This window comes from Mauremys mutica, chromosome 12 (assembly GCF_020497125.1).
Source record: "Mauremys mutica isolate MM-2020 ecotype Southern chromosome 12, ASM2049712v1, whole genome shotgun sequence".
Taxonomy (NCBI): domain Eukaryota; kingdom Metazoa; phylum Chordata; order Testudines; family Geoemydidae; genus Mauremys; species Mauremys mutica.
In genome coordinates, this window is record NC_059083.1 from 69,966,517 (window position 1) to 69,989,914 (window position 23,398).

The 23,398-nt window shown below is 55.7% G+C and overlaps 1 protein-coding gene across 1 annotated transcript; it reads left to right on the top strand.

Moving 5' to 3' along the window:
• Positions 1 to 501: 501 nt before the first annotated feature.
• Positions 502 to 22,989, top strand: XYLT2 (xylosyltransferase 2). Its single transcript, XM_044983385.1, has 11 exons — positions 502 to 693; positions 11,591 to 12,062; positions 12,764 to 12,939; positions 15,182 to 15,384; positions 16,065 to 16,145; positions 16,511 to 16,727; positions 18,142 to 18,318; positions 19,067 to 19,329; positions 19,425 to 19,620; positions 20,622 to 20,955; positions 21,994 to 22,989. Exons 1-11 carry the CDS (start codon positions 559 to 561, stop codon positions 22,314 to 22,316), a joined length of 2,577 nt encoding a protein of 858 aa, XP_044839320.1. The 5' UTR covers positions 502 to 558; the 3' UTR covers positions 22,317 to 22,989.
• Positions 22,990 to 23,398: the final 409 nt, after the last annotated feature.

Genomic DNA, 23,398 nt, shown 5'->3' on the forward strand with positions numbered 1-23,398 from the left:
ACTGTAAACCCTGCATATGATGGAAACCACTTCCAGCCCGGGGGGGGGAGGGGGGGAAGGGTGCAGCAGCCCCCCCCCCCTCGTTCCAGCCCCTATGGGGCTAAGACACCCTGCAGCTCCGGAGCCCTGCAAGGAGCAGGCGGGGGGAGGGCCGGGTGGCCTGGCCCTGGGACTGCCCTCGAGCTCGGGGAGCTGTTTCACCCTGGGGGTGAACCACGGCACCGCCACGTGGCTGTCGCCCCCCCCCGGGCGCGTTACTCCCATGGCTCCAGCCGGGCTGCGGGGGAGAGTCCCGGCCAGCGAGCCCCGCCTGGGCCAGCCCCTGACTCGCCCTGGGCCAGCGAGTGGCTCAAACGGCCCGTCCCCCCCCCCCCCCCCCCGGCCGTGCCTGATCCCGGGCAGGACTCGCCGGCCCCTTTAAGGCCTTGGGGGAGGAATCACATGCACCCCCCCACCCCCACCCCCAGCGTGCTCGCGCCCGCCGCCGCTGTGCGTGCTCGCGCCCGCCGTCTGCAGCGCTGGCTGGCTCGCGGGCTGGCTGGCTCGCTCGCAGGGAAGATGGTGGCGAGCGCCCGGGTGCAGAAGCTGGCCCGCCGCTACAGGCTGGCGATCGCCACCGCGCTGGCCATCCTGCTCATCCAGGGCCTGGTGGTGTGGAGCTTCAGCAGCCTGGAGGAGGACGAGCACGGCGAGGTGAGGAGGGGGGGGGCTCGGCTCGTGCAGGGGGGCGAAGCCTGGGGGAGCGGGGGTCGGGGCAGATATGGGGTGGGGGGTGCATTCGGAGCGCGGGGGGGGGGGGTTGTTGCTGTGCAGCAGGGCCAGGGGGTGCGGGGTGACCGTGCATTAGGCACCGGGGTGGCTGATGTGGGGGAGATGGTGCATTGGGACCTACGTGGTCTGCTGGGGGAAGAGAGCACTCTAGGGTCTGGGTGGGTGAGTGGAGGCTGCAGTGCATTAGGATCTAGGGCTGTCTGGCGTGCGGTGATTGTACCAGGCTGCGGGAGGTTGGGTGTTACAGTGCCGATGGTCTAGGTGGGTTAGACGTTACAGTGCATTAGAATATGGGGGTGTCTGAACTGGAAATGTCTAGTACACCCCGTATCCTAATATTTTGTGGCACAGGGCATCAGTGTCTGGGAGCTCTGATGAGGGGGGTTGACCGCGCATTAGGATCTGAGGTGACTAATATGGAAACCTGCTTTAGTGCATTAGGTCTGGGGGGTTAGATGGGGTGCTGCTGCTGTGTATTAGGATCTGACAGTGTGATATGGGGGGAGGGGTGCTGTAGTGAATTAGGATAAGTGGGTGGGGACCTGGGTTGGGGTGGGTAGTACTGGGAGTCTGGCGGGGGAGGAGGGGTGTTAGGGTGCAGTAGGATCTGGCGGACATTACAATAAGTTAAGGTTTGATCCAGAGAAATATTGCCATATATTATGATATAGAGGATCAGATGTAGTGCGACTGTCAGAACTCAGGGTTCTGATGTAAGACCAGGGTTGTTAATATACCATTAGTTGGAATCTTACATTTTCCAAGCAAAGGGGACGTTCACCATGAATCTTGTTCTTAGAGGCTCATCTGGGGAGGAATATTAGTGCGCATCATGATGGCATCATAATACCTTGCAATTATATGTTGCCTTTCATCTGAGACGGTCAAAGTGCTTTATGAATCCAAGTAAGCGTCCTCATCCCCTTTTTCATACTGGGACACTGAGGCAAGGACAGGTGAAGTAGTTTGCCCAAGGTCACGTGCTGAGCTGGCGGGGAATAGAAGCCAGTTCTCTGGACCAGACTGTTTCATCCTTCACAAGAAGGTTTTGACCTCTGGGTCACTCATTCAGATGGGTCTATTTATTACAAGCGTATGGAGTGTGTGTCTCTCTGCCTGTTATATCTGGTCAAACCCAGATCAGGTCAGTTGTGACTAAATCCCATTTCTATCAGACAGGTGTGATTGAGTTGATGGTCTCAGTGTAGTTTCTCACAGCCAAGTGTCTGCCTGACAACTGAGCCCCTCGCGGGCCATCTCAGTTGAGAGGCCTGTAACCTCTCCCCCCTTTAGATCTAAGGCTGAAGCATATCTGAGTCAACATGAGAAACTGCTTGTACCTGCTGTCTGTTGTGTTCCTCTTTTACAGCTGATTAGAAGTTGTCTGTCCAGACCTGTCAATCCAACACCTTTTGCAAGTACTAAATTCACTGTGGGGAAGACCCATCTACTATGATTTAGTGGTAAAATCTGGGATGGGGGAGATTTGAGGGAGGGCAGGCTGAAGAACTGAATAGTGCCCCAAGGATGAAGGGCGTGAGCTGGGGAACATGGATGTGTACTGCTGTTGTATTACAGCAAACAGCATTCTGGGGATAGCAGAAATAAAAAAGTCGAGTTATCTGGGGGGCACTAGGATTCCACCTTTTCTTTAGGGAATGGATTTTGTGCCTTTTCTGGTGCGTGGTGGAGGGGAAGTTTTCCAGGATTCCACAGTTTTTCATGGGACTAGGAAAGATGTGGTCAGCTGTCCTTGGACCCTGGGCAGAGATGCAGAAATAGTTGCTGGATCTAGAATGGTACATGAGAGATGCATGGAGCAAAGTATTTTTGGAAGGTAAGCATGGCTTACAATTGTCACATTCCCGGCAGTCTAACTTCCAGCCATGTGTGCCCTGTTGTGAGTGATGCTGGTTGATTTGATGGGTGAGTGGACAGGAAGTGAGACCCCTTCATGTGCTGCGCCTACCATGCATTATCATCTCCACATGCCAGAAAACCAAGTGATTTCTGGAGCCTTATGGCCCAGAAAGACTTAATTGAAGCTATGAAATAAATGTTAGTGAAAGAAAAATCTCCCATGATGCTAAGACACTAGGAGCCTTGAAGGCGGGGGGGGGAGAAATTGGGACAGAATTGGGAGCCAGGAATTCCTGAGCTGCAGATTTGGCTCTGCCATGTTCTCTCTCCTCAACTAGCTAATGTTTGTAAAGCACTCTGAGAACTCCCTAGTGTTAATATATCCTGTGTCTGTCTGTCCTGTGCCTTTCTCCAGAAAGAAACGTTTAGTCTCTGTTCCTTCCAGAAGCCTCATTCTTGTACATTCTTCCAAAATTCAAACTGGGAAATTGGCAGGTTTTGCTGATGCCCCAGGTCATCTTGTCTGGAAATGTGAGGTGTGGTTGGCTCGTTGGTCTGGTGTTATGGACATTAGGGCAAAGGTGATCTAGTTCAGAGGAAGCAAAAGCCATCCTGAGCCTTTGCTCAAAACCTGAAGCAGGTTCCAGGGAAGTTGAGTTAACTTTTCTTAAAAAAACAGCTTTTCATTTTCACACACGCCTCTGCACTTCCTGACTGTGGCTGGCGCTGGAGGAGACAGAGTACCAGGGTATTTCTGGCAAAGCTGGAAGCAACAGAAATCTTCCAGGAGATCCTGTGCTCCCAAGATTACCAGCCAGTTTTGCAGCCCTGAAGGGCTTGGAGAGGATGGGTCCTAGTTGCTTAATCAATTAGAACCTTTTCATTCTCCCTGTCACTAATGAATGTTCTGTCCCAGGATTGCTGGCCCTGCCCGCATCTGCCAGTTGTAGTTGGCTTTGTGACTCGAAGGCAGACACTAGTCCTTAAAATGCCATGGAGCATCTGGAGCTTTTAGTCACTCAGGTCAGCCTTGTCCTTTCCCTCGGGTCATTGCATTCAGCTGGGGCTTCTGCAGAAGGCTGCAAGGACTGTTCTGCTGCAGTTTATTGCAGCCGCAAGACTCGGACTGTTTGCAGCCTAAGCCCGAATGTGAACCAATGTCTCCCAAAATGAGTCTGAGTTTACCCACTGTGCCATGTAGCTGCTCTCAAAGCAGCTGCTTATAGCTGTGGTGGTTCTGGCAGGAAGCTTCCCTTGATGTCTGTTTCCGCTCTCCTTCCTTCCCAGCTCTTTCTGTTCTGTTTTTCAGAGAAGGTGTCACACAGATAACAAGGAGACTCTAAATCCAGAACATGGGGGAGGCCTCAGCCAGAGACTCAATACGCAAACAGGATCGCTGGCTTTTACCGAATCTGTCTGTTCACAGGTCCAGTACGGCTGCTGACAGGGGTGCAGGTGTGGGTGGCTGGGTAGGCAAAAGGGAAGGTGAGCAGCCCAGCCAAGACATTCCCATAAAGAGTTTGCCCAGGGAGAGAAATAGCTCCAACCTCAAAGTCACTTGCCCAAATGAGCCAAGGCCGTGGCTGTCCGCTGGCTTCTGCTGGGGAGAACGAGAGGGCGGCGGCTCTTGTTGTTGATCCCAGGGATGCTACAGCATAACCACTCAGTGTTCAGTTCCTGTCTACGTCCAAAGCAACCGATAAAGCACAGCCCCCTAGTATGAAGGCCCCACATCACCCAGGGAGACAGCAGACACCTTCTCAGGGCTTTGTTCCCACTCTGGCTAGATGGCCGCTGCATTTACTGTCTCGCTCACCTTTTCCAGTCAGACCCAGAGTAAGGTTTTGTCATTGGTGCCCACCCTGAAGTTGCGGCGCCCATGGAAGGCGCTGGGTTGGCAGCTGTGGGCACTGAGGGGCTCTGTGCACAGATCAGGTACCGTCCAGCGCTGAAAGCAGCAGTGACCGCTTCCTCCAGGCCACCTTGCCTGCATTTCTCAACCCCGGGTTGGAACAACTGTAAATTGAAAAGTTAGCTCAGCCTCCATAGCACGTGCAGTCCTTGGTTTCTATGCAGGGCCTAGCCACAAGGGATTGCAGAGATGACTGTCATGATGTGGGTATCTGTCTGCTAGGAACTGGGCCAAGACCAGCTCCTTTCACATGGGCCACTGAACAGCCTCGGCTACGTACAGACGAGAGGTTTCGAGCTGAAAAGCCCTGTACTCTGTTCCCATTCCCTGGAAAGCTCCCTGTCACATTCCCAACCCACTGAGTATCTAACCCACTCAAGTATGTATCCTTCTATGGGCATCACGCAGCTCTCTGGATTATTATATTTACTTGGGATTCCTCCAAATTTCAGTGCTGATGCAGCTGAAGTATTACTCTTAAAGTCGCAGTGTGCCCTTGGACGCACATACACGTTTCCCGTACAGCTACCAGGGGACTGTGTGCATACTGGTCGACGGCAGGGTGGCCCCTTTAGGAGAGTTCAGGCTTGAATGTGTGGAAGGCTTGGGTAAGCCACAGAATATCCTTGTAAATGCGGAGGAGGAAATGTGATTGGGAAAGGTCCATTATGTCTGATTCGTTTATTTAATCTTCCCTCTTGGTTTGATAATCCTCAATCCAAATGGATCTAGGCTCCGACTAAACAAGGTGTTTGTCTCACACCCAGCACAGTGAGATCAGGACAAAAGCTCCCTATAAAATGTCCTTCTCTGTCAGTGCACCTATAACAATCGCACAGATCTTCTCCAAAGAGCTTGCTTTTAAAGAGACACAGCTGAGCCCATTTTAGGCATAAGATTCAGGGGTTCTGAGTTCCATACATTAATGGAATGGGGTTTTCAGATGCCCTTGATGGCTTTGAAAAATGTCGGCGTAGGATTTTAGTTATGTAGTGAATCCCCCGCTCCTGCCTTTGTGTTTAATTCTTTCCCTGTAGTGGCTGCATCCCAAATGCAACAACATCACAGGAGGCTTAGAAAGCAAAATGGACCAGTCCTGTTTTTGTTGCCCAAACTGAAGGAAATGTACCAAATAAATTTAAAAAAAACCCAAACAGTTGGCATCAGTGGTGAAAAGTAAATTAAATTTGAAAGCAAACATTTCTTTAAACCATAGTGATGTTCGTAATCCAGGGGAGGAAGTGTGTTTACAAATGGTTTTCCAAGCCGACTGTTTTCCTCTAAATCTCAGAATGCAAAAGACCCTTTCTAGGAATATTTCTGCGTCAGCAGCTGTCAGCCATTCTCATGACGTATTTGTGAATGACCTGAAGAAATGCGGAGCAGAATTGAATTGCTCCCCTGCTCTGACCATATGCAAATTGTTCAGCCTCCAGAACCCACAAGCTGTGGAACAGACAAGGAATGTGGGTCTTGTGCAGGTTCTGGAATCTGGGGAGTTATCAGAGCAGTTGTGCCCAGCTAGTAAATGTCTTCTGTGATGGATCTTCAATCCTCATCCAATATTCGCTTGCCTCGTGGGGGCACGTGTTTCAAAGCAGGCCGGCTCAGAAGCAGGAGGGGCAGAAGTCAGTTGTGCTACTGATATCAGGACTTGTGAAGACTGAAGAGCTGTAATTGTCTAATATTCCAGTAGTGTCTAGAGGCCTCAACTGAGATCAGGGCCCCATTGTGCCAGGTGCTGTACATACACACACACAGTAAGAGACAATCCCAGCCCCAAAGATCTTACAATGCAAGTAGGCTAGACAGACAAAGGGGAGCAGAGTGATTATCCCTTTTCCTGTTCTCCCAGGAACAGACGATGATCAGAAGGGAATGAGACAAGGAAAAATCAATCCTTTGAAGTACCAAATTGAAACAAGATATTTATTTCCTTGGTCATTTTGCCACGTCAGTATCTTTTTGTTGCTCTGGAGGAGGGGGGAGAGAGTCCCTTGTGGATTTTGTAGGTGTCATGCAGAGTCCTTGGCAAGGGATTTGCTAGAAACATGCCTGAGAGACTGTCCCTTTGTCAGCCTGTTGTCGTACCGGTCTCGCTGGTATGGCGGGTCGTGATGTACTACAGTACCAAGCGCTCTGCTCCTTCACGTGCTGTGAGGCTGGTGGGTGTGTTGATGAGAAGGAAGTCTAGATCCAGAAGGTGGGGGAGATCACAGGGAAATGACCTCCTGGCAGGGTACCGGAATTGGGTGCCTGGTCCTTCAGAAGTTTTAAATACAGTTGAGTGACATGACTGGAGTAATCTCCTTTTCACTTCCTGGCTGGGGTGGAAGGATCGCTTCAGTGTGGTGCAGTATTTAGGGACTGTTGGGTTCATTAACTGGCCCCTCAAGGAAGGACAGGAGCATTTCTTCTTATTCCTGCTCTTGGGAAGGAGAGCTGAGCACGCTCCGTCAGCCGTGGGCCAGACCACAGGCTCCTTCTGGGAGGGATGAATCCGACTGTAACTAGGTGGTGGCATTTCATGTGGTCTGTGCTGAAAGCACAGGAGGAGGAGAGGAAGAAACAGGCTCAGCAACATCTCCCACCCTGGCCATGTCACTGAAGCTCCAGTGTGCATGGTATGAAAAACAGCTCCGTCCTGAAGGACATAATCAGTCGGAAGGTGATACTCAGGGCCCAGGTGTGGGAGAGTGAAGGGAGCATGGCTGGGAACAGAGATGTTTCCACAGATGCTGCTGGGAGTTCAGATCTGAGTAAACCGAATGACTTTGCTCCTGATGCCTTGAAGGGGAAAAGGAAAATTAGAGCCAGTCTGGGCAAGGAGTTCTGAAACCTGCTCTGCACACATGCCTCTGCCTTCCCCTCCTCCCAGCCAGTTCCAGGTGCATCTCCTTCCCTGCTTGCTGGGTGCCAGCGCTTTCTCTGGCCTCCTGGAAGCAATCCTGCCTGAGCGCCAGCTCTAGAATGTGGAACACGTTTGTTCTTCGCTTGTCACTCACCTCCCGGACCGCTCCTGTGACTCTTGCGCAGAGAAAACAGGTCTTTAACTCTCCGAACAGATGGTCCTGCGTGGTGACTAATGAACTGTTCTCTCTGCCTGTTCTGGGCTCTCCGCGATGCATGCTTGGAGTGGGAGATGGGGGAGTTTTAAACCTTGTCGTGCTCATCTTGCTGAAAGAGCACTGCCGACGGATGCATGTTAGAACTGACCAGTTAGTCAGTGCCTCTGATCTTTCACTAGCCGTGTGATCCCTGTGTGGCTGAGGAACAGTCTCGCTCACAGAGCTAGTTAGAGAAACAAAGTGGTTTGTTGTTACAAGTGAGACCTTGGGGTTTTACTTCAGCTAACGTAGGAACTGACGTGTGCACAGCCAGGTCTTGGAAGCTGCTCGGGTTTCCAAGCCCCCATCTTTGTACCCCCCCAATTTCCCTTGGGCTGGCCCTTCCTAGCGGACTAGGCCGAGTAAGGAAGCTGTTGAAGGACACTGCTTGCATGAAGTAATTTGTTCGATCTCTCACCCTGGTGATGAACCAATGCATCAGTTCAGCAACGCTCTTCCCGCACATCAGCATGCAACACGCCTTGTGACTGTAGCTGCCCCACTGCATTCTGGGTCTCCTGTCCTGCAGCACCTAGCTCTGTGGGTTGGAGATGGAGCATTGGGGTAATTTCCAAATACAAAGCAGTGCCTTGTGGGGTCATGCCAGGACTGGGGCAGCTGCAGCACTTCAGGCTGCCTGTCCATGCCCTTATCGGCCAGGCCTGAGCTCCTGACCTTACTCTGAGGTGTAATCAATATTTGTCAAATGCTGAGGCAGCTGCCGTTGTGGGTGGAGCTGAGGCATTGTCCAGCCATTGCAGATTCAGTGTGTTCCAGCCAAAAGGCTTCAGCAAAGCTCCCTGGCCTACGGTAGCCAAGGAAAGTGTGTCCAGTTGTGACTCCCCTAGCACAGCAGAGCTCGATGGTGGAGCCTTAGGAGATCACTGATTCACTTGCTCGCTCCCTCGCTGTGACACCAGCAGTCCATCATTTCCTTGGCACAGGAAGTGTTGCTAACAGACGTGTTTCCCCCGTCCGCATCCTGCACCGACATCCCTTTATCTTGCCCCATGCCTGGCCCCCAGCCTTCAAATACTGTACGGCCTCTCGAGACCTGACGGCTCCCGCAGTATCCTGCTGCTTTAGTGTTCACCTGGGAATGGCCCTGCTGGGTATAATAATAATAATTGGAGATATACCAATCTCCTAGAACTCGAAGGGACCTTGAGAGGTCATTGAGTGCAGCAGCCCCCTGCCTTCACTAGCAGGACCAAGTACTGATTTTTACCCCAGATCCCTAAGTGGCCCCCTCAAGGATTGAACTCACAACCCTGGGTTTAGCAGGCCAATGCTCAAACCACTGAGCTATCCCTCCCCCCAGTGGGCTGTCTCCTCTGGTGGCCTGTCTCTGACAGTGGCTAATACTGTAAAGGAGAGAGGCTGTTGTGGTTTTGGCTTCCCAGCCCTGACACCTCATCCCCTGTTCTTACCATCAAACGGCCCTGCCTCCAGGAGCGATTCCCTCCTCTCCCCAAGGCTAAATCATGTCTGCTAATCAGCCAGCGTGGCAGAAATAACTCGGTGTAATTAACATCGCCCTTTACTCATCAGCTTGGCTCCGTGGGAGAGTTTGCTCTGGGGATTTTCAAAGCAGCTGGAGAGCCTAGCTTACAAACCCGGAAGTGAGGTTCAAGCACATGGGTTCTGATCCAGCATGGACACACCATGTGACCTTAGACACAGAGATCAAGTAATTGTCCCTCTAGCCCATTGGTAAAATAATAACCCTTTGACTGGGCTTTACACCTGGAGATCTGCAAGGCCACACTGCACGTTACCATTATCTGCATGCAGACTCAGACTCTAAGGTCAGAAGGGACCATCATGATCATCTAGTCTGACCTGCACATCACAAGCCACAGAACCTCACCCATCCACTCCTGTAATAGACCCCTAACCTCTGGCAAAGTTCCTAAAGTCCCCAAATCATGATTTAAAGACTTCAAGTTACAGAGACTCCACCATTTACTCCAGTTCAGACCAGCAAGGGACCGTGCCCCATGCTGCAGAGAGAGGCAGAGACCCTGAGGGATTTTCGCCCTGGGGGAAGATTTCTATGGCGATCAGTTAGACTCTGAGCGTGTAGGTGAAAGCCACATTGAGACACCTGGGAAAGAATTCTCAGTAGCTCAGAGCCCTCCCTGTCCAGTGTCCATCTCCAGCTGCTGGAGCTAGCAGTCCCGGATGGGCCATATGCCATTGTAGACAGTCTTGTGATACCATCACCTCCGCAAACGTATCCATCTCAGTCTTGAAACAAGGTCGGCTTTTTTCCCTTCTACTCCGCTGAGCAGGCTGTTCCAGAACTCCACTCTTCTGATGGTTAGAAACCTTCATCAAATCGAGATGAGGAAACTGAGGCACAGTAAGAGTTGACTTGCCTGAGGCTCCCCTGGAAGTCATGGCAGTGTTAGTTAGGAACAAAATCCACGCCTGCTGGGTCTCAGAGCTACATGCCAATTCTGAGCCCATGATGTATTTATAGTGTGTCCGCTACAGCAGTTCCTGAATGCCTGCCTTCCCTGGCCCCATCTCCCTTCCGACGGGATTGTGGGGGATGGTTCATGTCTGTACAGCACATGGAAAATGCAGTTGCTATTTATGTGCAAAGCTGTGGTGGTGGTGGTAGTGCTCAGAGGGGAAGGGTGGGCTTGAGGGTTTGCACTCGACTGGGACCTGAGAGATCTGGGTTGTGCTCCCGATTCTGCCACAGGCTCCCTGTGTGATTTGGCCGAGCCTCCATTCCCTTCCTGTACAGTGGGGATGATAATACGTTCTTTGGCTAGCTGGATTGTAAGCTCTTGAGGGCAGGGACCGTCTCTCGCTGAGGCCGGGTCTGCACTACACACTTACTTCGGTATAACTGCATTGCTCAGGGGTGTGAAAAATCCACACCCCTGAGCAATGTAGTTATATGGACCTTAACCGCCCGTGTAGGCAGCTCTGTGTCGGCAGGAGAGCTTCTCCCGACGACACAGCTGCCGCCTCTCCGAGAGGCGGGGTTACTAAGCCAACAGGAGAGCGATCTCCCGTCAGCTTAGAGCGTCTTCACCAGAAGTGCTGCAGCGGTGCCAGTGCACGTTTGTCGTGTGGGCCTGCCCTGAGAGTGCGTACAGCACCTTGCACAATGGGGCCCTCTAGGGGTATGTCTACACAGCACTGTAAACCCAGCTCTATGGGATCCGCCCTTGTTAAGTTGGTGCTTCCAAGCCCAGGCTTGAGCATCCACATGGCGTTGTGCACCTGGCTTCCAGTTGCGGGACCCCGGGCCTCGCAGCCTTGCTAAAGCATCCACGCTGCACTACACAGACGTTCTGACTCGGGCGTGCAGTTGGAGCTGCGTCCGTGCTGCAAAATGACCGAGGCCTCAGTGCTGCTCCCCTGGGTGAGTCCTAGGACCAGGTCCTGAGGATTTGCCGATCTGAGTCGGACTGATTTGTATATGGACGGTAGGAGGATTCAGGATCAAATGTGAATCTGAGTAGACTCAGTGTAGACATACCCTCGTGTCCCCTCGTAATTATAATAACGGGAGCAGGAGATTGGGTGTTGGGGCTCCGGAGTTCTGTTCCCTGTTCTGCCACTGACTTGCTTTGTGACCTCAGGCCAGTCACTTATCCTCTTTGGACTTGGCTGTACTAGAGCTTTATCTCAAGGTCAAGATTGTCTCCCCCCCCACACACACACACACGTCCCTCTGCTGTGTGGGGCTGATGGCAGAAGTCAGTGTAGCTGTGCCTCAGTTTCCGTGTGTGTTAGTGGGGCTGGACAGTGTTTGCCCCCCTTGCAGGGGGGTGAGATAAGCACGTGTCTGTAGCATATGCTGGGGTGGAAGGCTCTGGAGCAGGATGAGCTGCTGCTGCTAACAATAAGGAAGCTGTTGCTAGAGAGGTGGTGATACCCAAGTTAACATTTTCCCTCTGTTTTGTGTCTGGAAAAGGGACGGCAAAAAAAGGCCAGGCTGCCCGAAAACAGCGAAGGCTCCAAAGATTCGGACAGCTCAGCCGGTCGCCGGGGGAGCGCGAGCCGGAAGCATGGGCGGTGGAAGGGCCGCCCGGAAAGCCCTGGGGTGCTGGTGGCCAAGGTGGTGAGAGCCGTCACCGCAAAACACAAACCTGGGCGAAGGCTCCCGGCAGCCCGGGACGACTCGAGCAGGAGGAACCGGACGGAGCTGCGTGGGGATGCCCAGCTGGCCGTCTTCCAGCACGGCGACACGGGCAGCGTGGAGGGGGCTCCCCAGCCCACCGAGAACAGCTTCGCCCCCAAGTGTGAGATCACGGGCAAAGACGCCCTCTCAGCGCTAGCGAGAGCCAGCACCAAGCAGTGCCAGCAGGAGATCGCCAACGTGGTGTGCCTGCACCAGGCAGGGAATCTGATGCCCCGCTCTGTGCCCCGGCACTGCCAGCTGTCAGGTGAGTCTCTCCAAGATTGCCACTGAGCATCAGCAGAGCCCCCAAAGGTAATCTCTTGGCATCGGAAAGATGCCCTGTTAGTGGGCCGCAGCCTATCGTCCAACCTTACTCTGGGGCGGGGCAAATGTCCTGCCCCATTACCCTGTCTCAGCAACCCCTGAACTGTGACTAATACCTGCAGAGGTAATCCAATCAAAGCCATGCCAGCCTGTTCGCCTAAGGAATCTCCCTCCCAAGCAAGGCCACTTTGTCTGGGTGGGTTCAGTCACTGCAAAGGAAAATCACAAATGCAGCCCACCGTGTTTCTGCCTTGTGCCCCTCTATCCCTACTGTTAATGGAGAAGATTGTCCCGTGGAGATTACACATCCCAGCAGGCCGTGTTCTACTTACTCGGCATCCTGGCCACGCTGGATGTTAGCACTGAGAGTCCCTGCAGCCCAGTGGAGATGGGGGTGATTGCAGTCTGCTCTCCTGGCAGATCAGGTGTGTCCCTGGGGCCCGTGGCAAGGTGAATGTGCAGCCCTAGGTTGGGAAGACGCTCACAGCGGGGCCGGGCAGTAAGGGGACTCTGTACTCTGCAGTAAGAGAACAGCTGGCAGAGGGGTGAGCGATGGCTGCTCCCCTCCCTCCCTCCCCCAGCAAGCGGGCGAGCTGAGCCCAGCTGCTGGCTCAGTGAGCATCTGCTCTCTGCCCCCCCCAGGGAAAGTCAGCCCTGTGATCCAGTGGGACGAGAGCAAGACGCACCAGGCCTCCGTGAGCAAGCCGGTGCGGATCGCGTACATGCTGGTCGTTCACGGGAGGGCCATCCGCCAGCTGAAGCGGCTCATCAAGGCTGTGTACCACCAGCAGCACTTCTTCTACATCCACGTCGACAAGGTACGAGGCGGGCGGGGGGAGGGTGGGGGGCTTCGCGGAAGGTCACGCTGCAGTGTGGGCTGGAGGCACGCGGGTGTAGTAGCTGTGCAGGCGGTGGAAGATGTGCCAGAGGTTGGTAGGAAGCAATTTGTAACGACACCCCTGCTTGGCTTGTGTGCAGGGACTGAACCCTGGACGTTGGGCTCTGAAAGCATCAGCCTCTACTGCTGGAGTTAGGGGTCAGGCCCACTAGCGAGGGGGCAGAACAGACTTGGCTAAGCCTCTGTACATAGTCTAGCCAGTAGAGGAGGACAGAGAGCCCCCCTGTATTAGCAGGGGTCACACAAGGCGCCCCCCGGAGCACCAGTGCTGCGGAGACATCCGGGGGTGAGCGTGCACCACGGCAGGGGTGAGTGAGGGTAGCACGTGGGTGGCAGGGCACAGAATCCTAGCTGTGGGGGAACATTGGTGCAGGAGGGGGTGGGGAGGACGGGGACCTGGGGTGGGCACAGAAGGCATTTGTGCTGAGTGGGGAGGGAAGGAAGGGAAGGGGTGAGGGGCCTGTCTCGGTCATGTGCTGTGCCCGAGGGCCGCGTCCGCAGGGCACGGTGCCCTGGACCTGACAGGAGAGGGAGGCCTGGCCATGTTCTCTTGCTCCTGATCGCTGGTAAAGCAGACTCTTGTGGGCAGATCCATGGCAGGCCCCTGGCTGGCTGGAGGAACCAGCTCAGCAAAGCAGCAGTGTAGGAACAACCCGTGATGCAAATGAAGATTGGAGCATGTCTGAACAGAGAGAGCACACACAGGCCCTGCCTCCGCCCCGAACACCCCATGGGACTACGACAGCTCCCCTGGGAAATGAATTCATGGGAAATGTTCCTTGATTTGTCCTATCCCGTCTGCCCCGGACGCTGGGATTCATTCCTCTCCCCCCCCATTTGCACCGGGGGCTGGATCCATTCCTCACCCTGTGTCCCCCCCATCTGTGCCAGGGGGCTGGATCCATTTCTCCCCCATCCCCCTGTGCATCCCCCCCCCCCATCTGCCTTGGGGTGCTGGGATCCATTTCCCTGTCCCTCCTACCTGCCTTGGGAAGGCAGTGATCTGTTCCCTGCCTCTCTCATAGCTGACCCTCCATGCTCTGCTCCCCTCCCGCAGATCTGGCTGCTTGTCCTCACCAAACTCCCCTCCGGTGTCCTGTCAGCTTGGAGGTTTCTGCTCCTACAGGGAACATTCCACCCTGCCTCCCCCAGCGAGCCTGGGGCAGGCTCCCCTCCCCAAATCCCCCTGCCCTTTGCTCTCCAATGAGCCCCCTCCATGGAGAAGGAGCTGACTGAGGGATATTCCCCCCTCCCCCAGCCCGGAGAGGAAATGAGCATTTTCTCCCTCTGGTTCCTCTCCCCAGCCCTGGCAAAGTCCAATCAACATGCAAAGCACTGGGCCGGAGGTGAAACACCTCCCCCACCCTCCCATCCCTCATCAACCGCAGATGAGCCGAGCGGCTCCGCTCTTAGCACTGAGATGGGAGGCAAGAACTCCTGGGGCTGCAGGGGGGTTATTGCAGCGTCCCCGCCTTGCTCTCCCCCCACCCTGCCCAGGGAGCCTGGAGGGGCTGACTCGACCGATGCTCCCATCCTTTCTGGGCGACCCCAGTGGGCTGTCAGACCTCTCCTAGCCTCCCAGTCAGTTGTCTGTGCCCTAAGTCCAAGCTCCACCCCGAGACTTCTCCAAGGCCTGGTCCTGCTTCTGATCGTGGGGCTGAGGTTTGGAGCCGCCCCAAAGGTCGCTGCTGATTAGCGCGTGCCCAGGGGAGTAGGAGGCAGGGCTCGGTGGCCCAGCAGGGTCCAGCGCAGAAGAACTCGTCATGAAGGCAGGCTGGGGGGCCCGTGGTACCAGCCATAAGAGACTGAAATCCCAAGCAGGCAAAATTGGTCTAATGGTTGAGCAGGAGTCAGGTTTCCCGAGTTCTATTCCTGCCTTTGCTGCTGGTTCGCGGCGAGACCTCGGGCAAGTTGCTTAGTCTCTGTGTGCCTCGGTTTCCCCATCTGTACAATGGGGCAGTAACACCCGTTTTGGTGACGTGCTCGGATTCTCAGAAGCACTGAGCAGCTCTGTGGAAGCCGGTGGGAGCTTTAGGCACTCAGCGAATCAGGCCCCGCATAGCTGGGCCGTACAGTGCAGAGTCCCAGCGTTGCTGGGTGCCAGTGCTCTTGAAAGCCCAGTTGCACACCCAGTTCCTGAGCTGCAGCCTCTGCCCTTGCAGCGCTCCAGCTACCTGCACCGCGAGGCCCTGGAGCTGGCCCAGCACTACCCCAACATCCGGGTCACGCCCTGGCGCATGGTCACCATCTGGGGCGGCGCCAGCTTGCTGAAGATGTATCTGCGCAGCATGAAGGACCTGCTGGAGATCACGGACTGGCCCTGGGACTATTTCATCAACCTGAGCGCCACTGACTACCCGACCAGGTCAGCAGGGGGAAGGGAGGGTTCCTGGGGTCGGGGGAAGAGAGCCAGGAGGGAAGGAGCCGCTGGCTGACGTAGCACCGTGGAGCAGGAGCTGGGATCTCAGCACCCTGCCTGGCCTCCCCACCCAGAAGACACTGGAGATCCCCACTGCCGCATGGGGGTGGAGGGGGAAAGGAGGAGAGAGCTAAGGGGCAACGAGGGGTAGAAATGGAACCCACGTGCCCGGGAAGGGGATTGAGGGGCCCTGTCTGCACTGACCCCACCAGCTGGTGAATGAGAAGCCACGTGGGGTGTGGGAGGTGGGCAGCGTGCCAGGGGGGAATGGGGCAGTTCAGCTCTGCTCCAGCTCCAGGCCTGGTCCCATCTCTGCAGGAGAGCAGAGAGTCCGGCTGGGAGGGCGGTACTTTTGCTGGGCGTGTGAATCACTTTACCCTGCTCTGTCCCTCGCTCTGAGTGAAACACCCCCACCCCACCCTTGCTCGCCTCATTAGGCACCAGGCAGCGGAGCAGGCGGATTTGCATCTTGCCAGCCCTGCGATAAGGTTTTGCATCTGTGCCTGTCAGCCAACTTTGTGGCTTTGCAAATCGCAGCCTCAAATGTGTAAGCATTTAGCCCTGGCAGCTTCGGCTCCTGCTCCAGCGCTGCAACGCGCTCTTGTTCGTATTGCTGTTCCCTACAGGACCAATGAGGAACTGGTGATGTTCCTGTCCAAATACCGAGATAAGAACTTCCTGAAGTCTCACGGCCGAGACAACGCCAGGTAACCCGGGTGTGGGGGCAGAGCAGCGCGTGGCACCGGGGTCGGGATAGAGATCAGCAGGGGGGTGAACTCTGAGAAGAAGCGGGCACTAGGGCAATTATACCAAACAGCTGAAAGAACAAGTCCTGCCTCCATACGTCCCTGTAATAGTGGCACAAACAATGCGCCGGGTCAGCCACCATGTAAATCAGCGTTGGCTGTAATGGAGCTCCCCTGAGTCACGCCAGGCGAGGATCTGCCCTTGACCTTGTCACCGCACACTGGGAAGTGCCCCCGCTCCTGTTAGCGAGGTGACCTCTCGGCAGTCGGGAATGTGTGCTCCTCTAGAGACCACACGCTGTTGACCCCGCCCCGTCCCTACGCAGGTTCATTAAGAAGCAGGGCCTGGACCGCCTCTTCCACGAGTGCGACTCCCACATGTGGCGGCTGGGCGAGCGGCAGATCCCGGAGGGCATCGTGGTGGACGGCGGCTCGGACTGGTTCGCGCTGACGCGGCGCTTTGTGGAGTACGTGGTCTACACGGAGGACCAGCTGGTGTCCCAGCTGCGGCAGTTCTACACCTACACGCTTCTGCCAGCCGAGGTGGGTGGGCGGGGAGGTTCCCCGGGGCCGGGGGCTCAGAGCTGGCTTCACAGGAGTCTCTCCCGTTGTGAGTCATGTTCCTCCTCTTGGGGACATTATCCTGCCTTGGGGCCCGATCCTGTTCTCATTGACGTCGAAGCTTCCAGCGGGATAAAGCCCTTTAACTGCTTCCCGGTAACATCCTGACAATGGAAGACCCTTTGAGTGTGGATGTGTGTGTGTGTGAGAGGGGCGTGGAGCAGGGTGTGTGGTGGGCACGGGGGGGTGGAAGTTGAGGAGACCCAGCCAAGTACAGCTGGAAATCCCCTGCATTCCCCCATTGCTAAGCTCCCCCTGGTGCGTTGGGCCCTGGCGGACGTGACATAGGCCCCAAGCCCTCTGGCTCTTACTGGCCGCAGGCTCCGGGGCCGACCCATCTCGGTTACCTGTGTTAGGTGCCTCCCGCCCCTGCTCAGCAGCTCTCATGGCGCTGAGGATCTTGATGCCTTTTCGCACAGAATGCAGAGCCCCCTCCCCCCCACAGCCAGACCAGAGACCGTGTAGCTGCCGTTGGGAGGTTTCACGTTTCTAACAACCTCTCAGAAGCAACGAGCTGCCCCCAGAGCTGCTTTGTGTGTTGGTTTTCCTGCCTGCCCGCACCACGGGCAAAGCCTGGGCCCCAGCTCTGCCTTTCCCTGTTCCACCAGCCCCAGGAATAAAGGCCCTGCCAGGGGAGCTCCCGCGCAGAGGTTGCTGGGGATAACTCTTGAGGTTTACTGGAATTCAGCTCCGCTGGCTCTTCTGGAGCTTTGCTGGCCCTGCAGGGCGAACAGGAGCCAAGGCTTGTGTGGGTCAGTGAAGCACCATACAGGGTCTGATTACCCAGGTCCCACACCTGTGCAGCGGTTGATACCTTTGCAAAGAAAGTGTGAAGTGCTGCCCTCCTGCCTTGCACGGGTATCCAGGGCTGCACAGCGTGTGGGGCAGGGGAGAGTCGGACCCACAGCAAGCAGACGTGCTGAATAAGAAAGGGCCTTTGTTTTTTTCCAGTCCCTTTTTTAAACTCCTAGCCACCTTGCGTGATACGAGACCCCTGGATACGAGCCGCTGGAGGGGCGTGGTTTGGGGGAGCGTGCTGGGAATGTATGTAGAGTGAGTGTGGAACAGCCTGCCCCCGGGTCCCTTATGGGAGGGAGGCAGCTAGGAATCCCAGGGGTTTGCAGACAGGAAATACTACTGGCTTTTGTCCCATTTAAACCCACAAAGCTCTGTGTAAACAGCTGATGCCTGAAGTCTCCTGATGCTGGGAGGAGGCACGATGGGGTGGGCTGGAGGGGGTGGGTGTGTGTGTGTCGGGGGGGAACTAGCAGTGATCTCCATCATCCGGGCTTGCTGCATCTCTGGTGGTTTTGCCCTTTTCTCTGTCTGTGCACAGTCCTTTTTCCACACCATCCTGGAGAACAGCCATGCCTGCGAGACTCTCGTCGACAACAACCTCCGGGTGACAAACTGGAACCGCAAGCTGGGCTGTAAGTGCCAATATAAACACATAGTCGACTGGTGTGGGTGCTCCCCAAATGACTTCAAACCCCAGGACTTCCTGCGGCTACAGGTGAAAATCACACTCTCCTCCCGTCTGCTTCTCTCCCCAGCACACCCCCTTTCTTTAGTCCTACAAGCAGTTCCCTTCCCAGTCCTAGATCTCCTCCTTCCCTTTCCTTCCCTCTCCTCTCCAACTAGATCTCATGCTCAGGCAGCAGCTCATCTTTCCTTCCCCCACAGCCTTTGATTAAGCAAAATCATCTTTTAAAACCTTAATTGCTCTTAGGAGAAATTTTATTCAATGCGGTGCTGATGTGTCTCCTTTGCAAATGTGAGGCAGACCAGGGCAAGTCTCAGAGATCTTCTGAAGCAATGCACGCAGTCATCCCAAGTGCAGTTAATCTCTGCTAACCATGCACTAAAATCCTGGCTCTGTGCTATCGAAGGTCCTGATCCGGCCATCTGAGCCATGCAGGCAGAATTTTGCACCCAGGCAGAGCCTCATTAGGGCTCCGAGGGGAGTTCACCTGTGGACTCCTAAGTGATGGAAATAAGGCCTGTCAGTAACAGGCTTCTCCGGGTTGCAATATTTCTGGAAAACAAACTGATCTGCCTTGCGAGCAGCGTTTTCATTGATTCCAGTGGGAAGAATTTTCATCAGTCTAATTCATGATTTAGGCCCTTGGCCCTTGGCCTTTCTCTTGGCTTGTGCAGTAGAAATAGACTGGCTGCATTTGCTGTTGTTTGTCAGCCGCTAGTCAATTTCTCTGCTGCTCTAGCCATTGCCAATGGTGTCGGGAACGCCTGTCTCTTTGCAGCAACTCTCCAGACCCACGTTCTTTGCCAGGAAGTTTGAGTCGACGGTGAATCAGGAAGTTCTAGAGATCCTGGACTCTCACCTCTACGGTAACTACCCGCCCAACACGCCAGGCCTCAAGGCCTATTGGGAGAACGTCTATGACCGTGTGGATGGGCTGAGCGGGCTCAGTGATCTCATCCTGACTGTGTACACATCCTTCTCCAGGCTAGGGCTGCAGAAAGTGACCTCATCCCAGACGCAGAAGGGAGAGAAACTCTGCAGGTAGGAGGCCCTGAGATCCCGGATCTGGGCTATGAGCAGTGGGGCCGCCTCGGCACTGTGGGATTGTGAGCGTGCCAATGGTCTCTTCTCTCTAGATTTGAGCCCCATGGCTCCCCAGCCAGCGTGCACCTGTATTTCTACGACGACCGTTTCCAGGGTTACTTGGTGATTCAGGAGGTGCAGAACTCTGGGACGGGGCAGGTGGAGTCTCTGGAGATGTGGATGATGCCGCGCGGGGCTCTGAAGCTGGCAGGTCACGGAGGACAAACTAACCGGCTACAGAACCTGGAGGTAGGACACCTGCCCGCTCCCCTCTCCAGCCTTGGTCATCCCTCTCCCTTCCATAGCCACCAAACCCTCCAGCTCCCCAGTTCTCCCTTTTGCTAACTTTGCCCACCTTGGATTTATCTTAATGTTTAAACCAAGACTGGATGTTTTTTCTATAAGTTCTGCCCTAGGGATTATTCGGGGCATTCCCTGGCCTGTGTTATACGGGAGGCCAGACTAGATGATAATGGACCTTCTGGCCTTGGAATGTGTATCTGTTAACAACAAGGGGGGCAGGGGATCAGCTGGAGATGGCCTCTTTATAAAGTCATACGCTCTGATCTGGGAGCGTCCCGCTGGAAGGGAACGAAGGAGAAAGACTCCAGTGTGGAAATACTGAGTCAGGGAGTGGGAAACGGCTGCTCGGGCAGCTGCGGGGTCTGAAGCCCCTTGGGGAAGGGGCTGGGGCTGGGGCTATCGCTGCCCAGCTTTGTGAGTTTGTAGCTGATTGGCAGCCTTGTTGCAGTGTCTAATGCAGTCGTATGTCTATGGCCACAGCTCCTCTCAGGCAGGCAGGGAGCATGGCTGGGACAGCACGGTGCAGGGGTGGGGGTGGGTTTCCTGTTGGGGGCTCTACCGGAGCAGAAGGGAGGGCGCAGGAGAATGGGACGTGGCACCTGAAACCCATTGGCAGTGCTGTCCCACGGTCATGCTCTCCAGCCAAGGAAATGCCCTGGGATGGGGTGGCTGAGGCAACACACCCTGTTTAATAAGGGGCTGGGCTGGCAGCTGCAACTGCTGGGAGTTTGGCTTCTTTCTCGGACTGTTCGAGCTCCTTCTGGCGGCTGTGGCCCAGCCCAGGCTGACGGGGGAGAGTCTGTGTTGCCTTTTCCTGTTAGGCCGGTGGAACATGTTCTCTGGAATGTGATGTAAGAACAGAGGTGGCCGGTGCCTTCTCACGCACTGGCTGACGGTGACCTGGTGCCGCCCCTTCCTGACTTCACTCTCCCTTTCTCCCCTTGCAGGTGGGCACGGAGTGGGATCCCAAGGAGAGGATCTTCCGGAATTTCGGGGGCCTGATTGGGCCTTTCGACGAGCCAGTGGCCATGCAGAGATGGTCCCGGGGGCCTAACCTCACCGCCACCGTGGTTTGGATCGACCCCACCTACGTCATCGCCACGTCCTACGACATCACCGTGGAGGCGGAAGCGGAGTTCACGCAGTACAAGCCCCCTCTCAACCGGCCCCTGCGCCCCGGTGTCTGGACCGTCCGCCTCCTCCAGTTCTGGGAGCCCCTCGGAGAGAACCAGTTCCTGGTGGTGCCACAGACCTTCAGCCACAGCCAGCCTGTCGGGAAAGGTAAGGGGAGTGGCTGCCCAGTCAATCCAGCCCAGCCCAGGCTTCCTCAGGCTGCTCCGCCTACAGCAGGGAGGGAGGCTCAGTCTCCGTGGCCTGGGACCCTTGGCCTCTGCTGAGACCGGCAATAAAATGGGATCAGTTGTACCCAGTGGCTTTTCCTTGACCACTGAAAACCACCAAACCTGTTCCACACGGGCCACCCAGCAGCCATTGGTGGGCGGATCTGCGTCAGGATCTTAGGCCTTGGTCTACACAGCGAGTTACTGCGCGGCAGGCCACAGTGTGAATCTACAGCACGCCAGCTTGCCGCGCACGAACATCCCATGTGGACGCTGCTATAGTGCAATGAAAGCCCCAGAGGGCGGGGCAGGGTGCTGCAGGGTACTCCGGACCTGTCACTGCACTGCCCACCTGGGACTTTACTGTGTGGCAAGCTGGCACACTGTAGATTAACACCCTGGCTTGCCGTGCAGTAACTCGCCGTGTAGACGTGATCTGAGCCCATGACCTTGTGACGCAGCCTTCGCCACCTGTCACTGGGGAAATCTCGAGCCATACTCTCAGCTGCTGCAAATGGGAGAGACCGACGTCAGTAGAGCTGCATCCATTTAGGCCCTGCTTCCCCCGTCCTGACCAGCTCTCCACACAACCACGGCCCAGCCAGTTATTGAGGAAATAACCAACAAGCACCATGCAATGGCCAACTGCAAATGCGGGCCAGAGAACTCTGCCATGTGTGACCTGTGGCTTCCTCTTACTGTTAATGTGGAGCATCAGCCCATGGAGACTACAGGTCCCAGCATGCTGTGCTCCATCTTGTTCTGAGCATCCTGGCCTATCCTGTCTCCCTATTCTTCCCCCACCTCTGTGATCTGCCCTTGTGTGTCCGGCAGGGGTGGTCTCTCCTCCAGTTGGGGGTGGCATGTTAAGGGACCAGCTGGTGAGCGCCTCTCCACCCTGTTCAAGGGGTGATGGTGGGAGGTTTGGGGACTGTGTCTTCCTGTCTCTCAATCCCCTCTCCCTCTGTGTTTTGCCCAGATGACAGCAGCTGGTTACATGGGGGTCCCCCCCGCAATGAGTATATGGAACAAAGCTTCCAGGGGCTGGGTGGGATTTTGAACCTGCCGCGCTCAGATGAGGTGGAGAAGGAGGCCCTGCGGAACGCGCAGCTGACGGGCAAGGCCCTGGAGGACTGGACGGACAGCAGCATCGGCAGCTTCTGGTCGGTGGCGGATCTCTGCGTGAGCAGCCCCTCCAGCTGCTCCTCCCTGGACATGTGCAGCAAAACCTCCTGGAGTTCGCTTTCCCCAGACCCCAAATCCGAACTGGGGGCCATCAAACCTGACGGGCGACTGAGGTAGCAGGGGCCACCTGGGGCAGATAAAACGGAACAAGGGAGCGTCCCCCGCGGCGAACGTGTGGGGGGGGGAGCGCACGTGCCCCAGGGGGGATTCTCTTGTCTGTCATCCTGTGAAATGGCACCTTATTCACTTGAAGAGCGAGAGGAACCTTCAGGTGGTGGAAAAACTTTCCCGTTTTGTTTTGTGGGGAGGTGCTGGAACAGGAGTCCCACCCCACCTCTCCCAGGAATGGGCACTGAGTGGCCGGAGAGACCATGCGGAAGTGCCCGTCATCAGGGCACACAGAGGACACTGGCAGATGGGAGGAGCGGCGTATTTATTGAATCCGTGCAGGTGTGACTCAGGTGTTGGGGGGGAGGGGGGAACCCAGCTGATCTGCCAGTTCTGGGTTACCCCCGGCGCACCCCCTGCCCTGCCTCTCCCCGTCCATGGCTGAATCTCTGCGGGATCAGGACTCCTGCTGCTGATCTTCCACATTCCTGAGCGATTGCTGGCAGAGGACTGTGGGGACAAGGGTCTGTGGGGAGCACCAGAGGCAGGGGCTGTCCTGCCAGTGTCCTTGGAGAAGCTGCTGCTGGCTTGATGCCTGCATCTCATCCCCCTCCACCCTATCCCCTTAGTTTGTATTTTTATAAATATATAGATAAATATATATGAAGCAAAGTGCAATAGAGACACAGGCCCTTGTTGGCCAGGGAATCTGTGACTCATTTCCCCTTCGCTGTAATGTACTTTGTTCTCTTGGGGGGGAGGGGGTTGAGTATTTCATTTCCTTGTGGTGGCTGCTGGGAATCAAACCTTGCTGTCCCTGGGTGAGGTCAGTTCCCCTCCTGCTCGCCATGGGCGCTTCGTCAGGCGGGTTCTCTGTAGCAGCCGAGTGCCAAGGCTTCCTAGAGCAGGGCTGCCAGCTGTGCCAAACGTTCATACCTGCTGGTGTTTCTCGTGCAATGGCTGGAGCTTGGGAACGGGGAAGCGAAGCCCCCGGGCTCACTCGGGTCACTCCTCTAGTGGCTGAAGTCTGAGAGGTCCCCATTGACTCCACCGGCTTAGAGGGAGGCCCAGCAGGGGCTGCATGGGAGGAT

Bases quoted from the DNA above. Each gene is read 5' to 3' on its own strand.
- XYLT2 (XM_044983385.1), top strand. From the start codon at position 559: ATGGTGGCGAGCGCCCGGGTGCAGAAGCTGGCCCGCCGCTACAGGCTG. The intron at 16,146-16,510 runs GTAACCCGGGTG...GTCCCTACGCAG, and splicing joins CACGGCCGAGACAACGCCAG to GTTCATTAAGAAGCAGGGCC. The intron at 16,728-18,141 runs GTGGGTGGGCGG...GTCTGTGCACAG, and splicing joins ACACGCTTCTGCCAGCCGAG to TCCTTTTTCCACACCATCCT.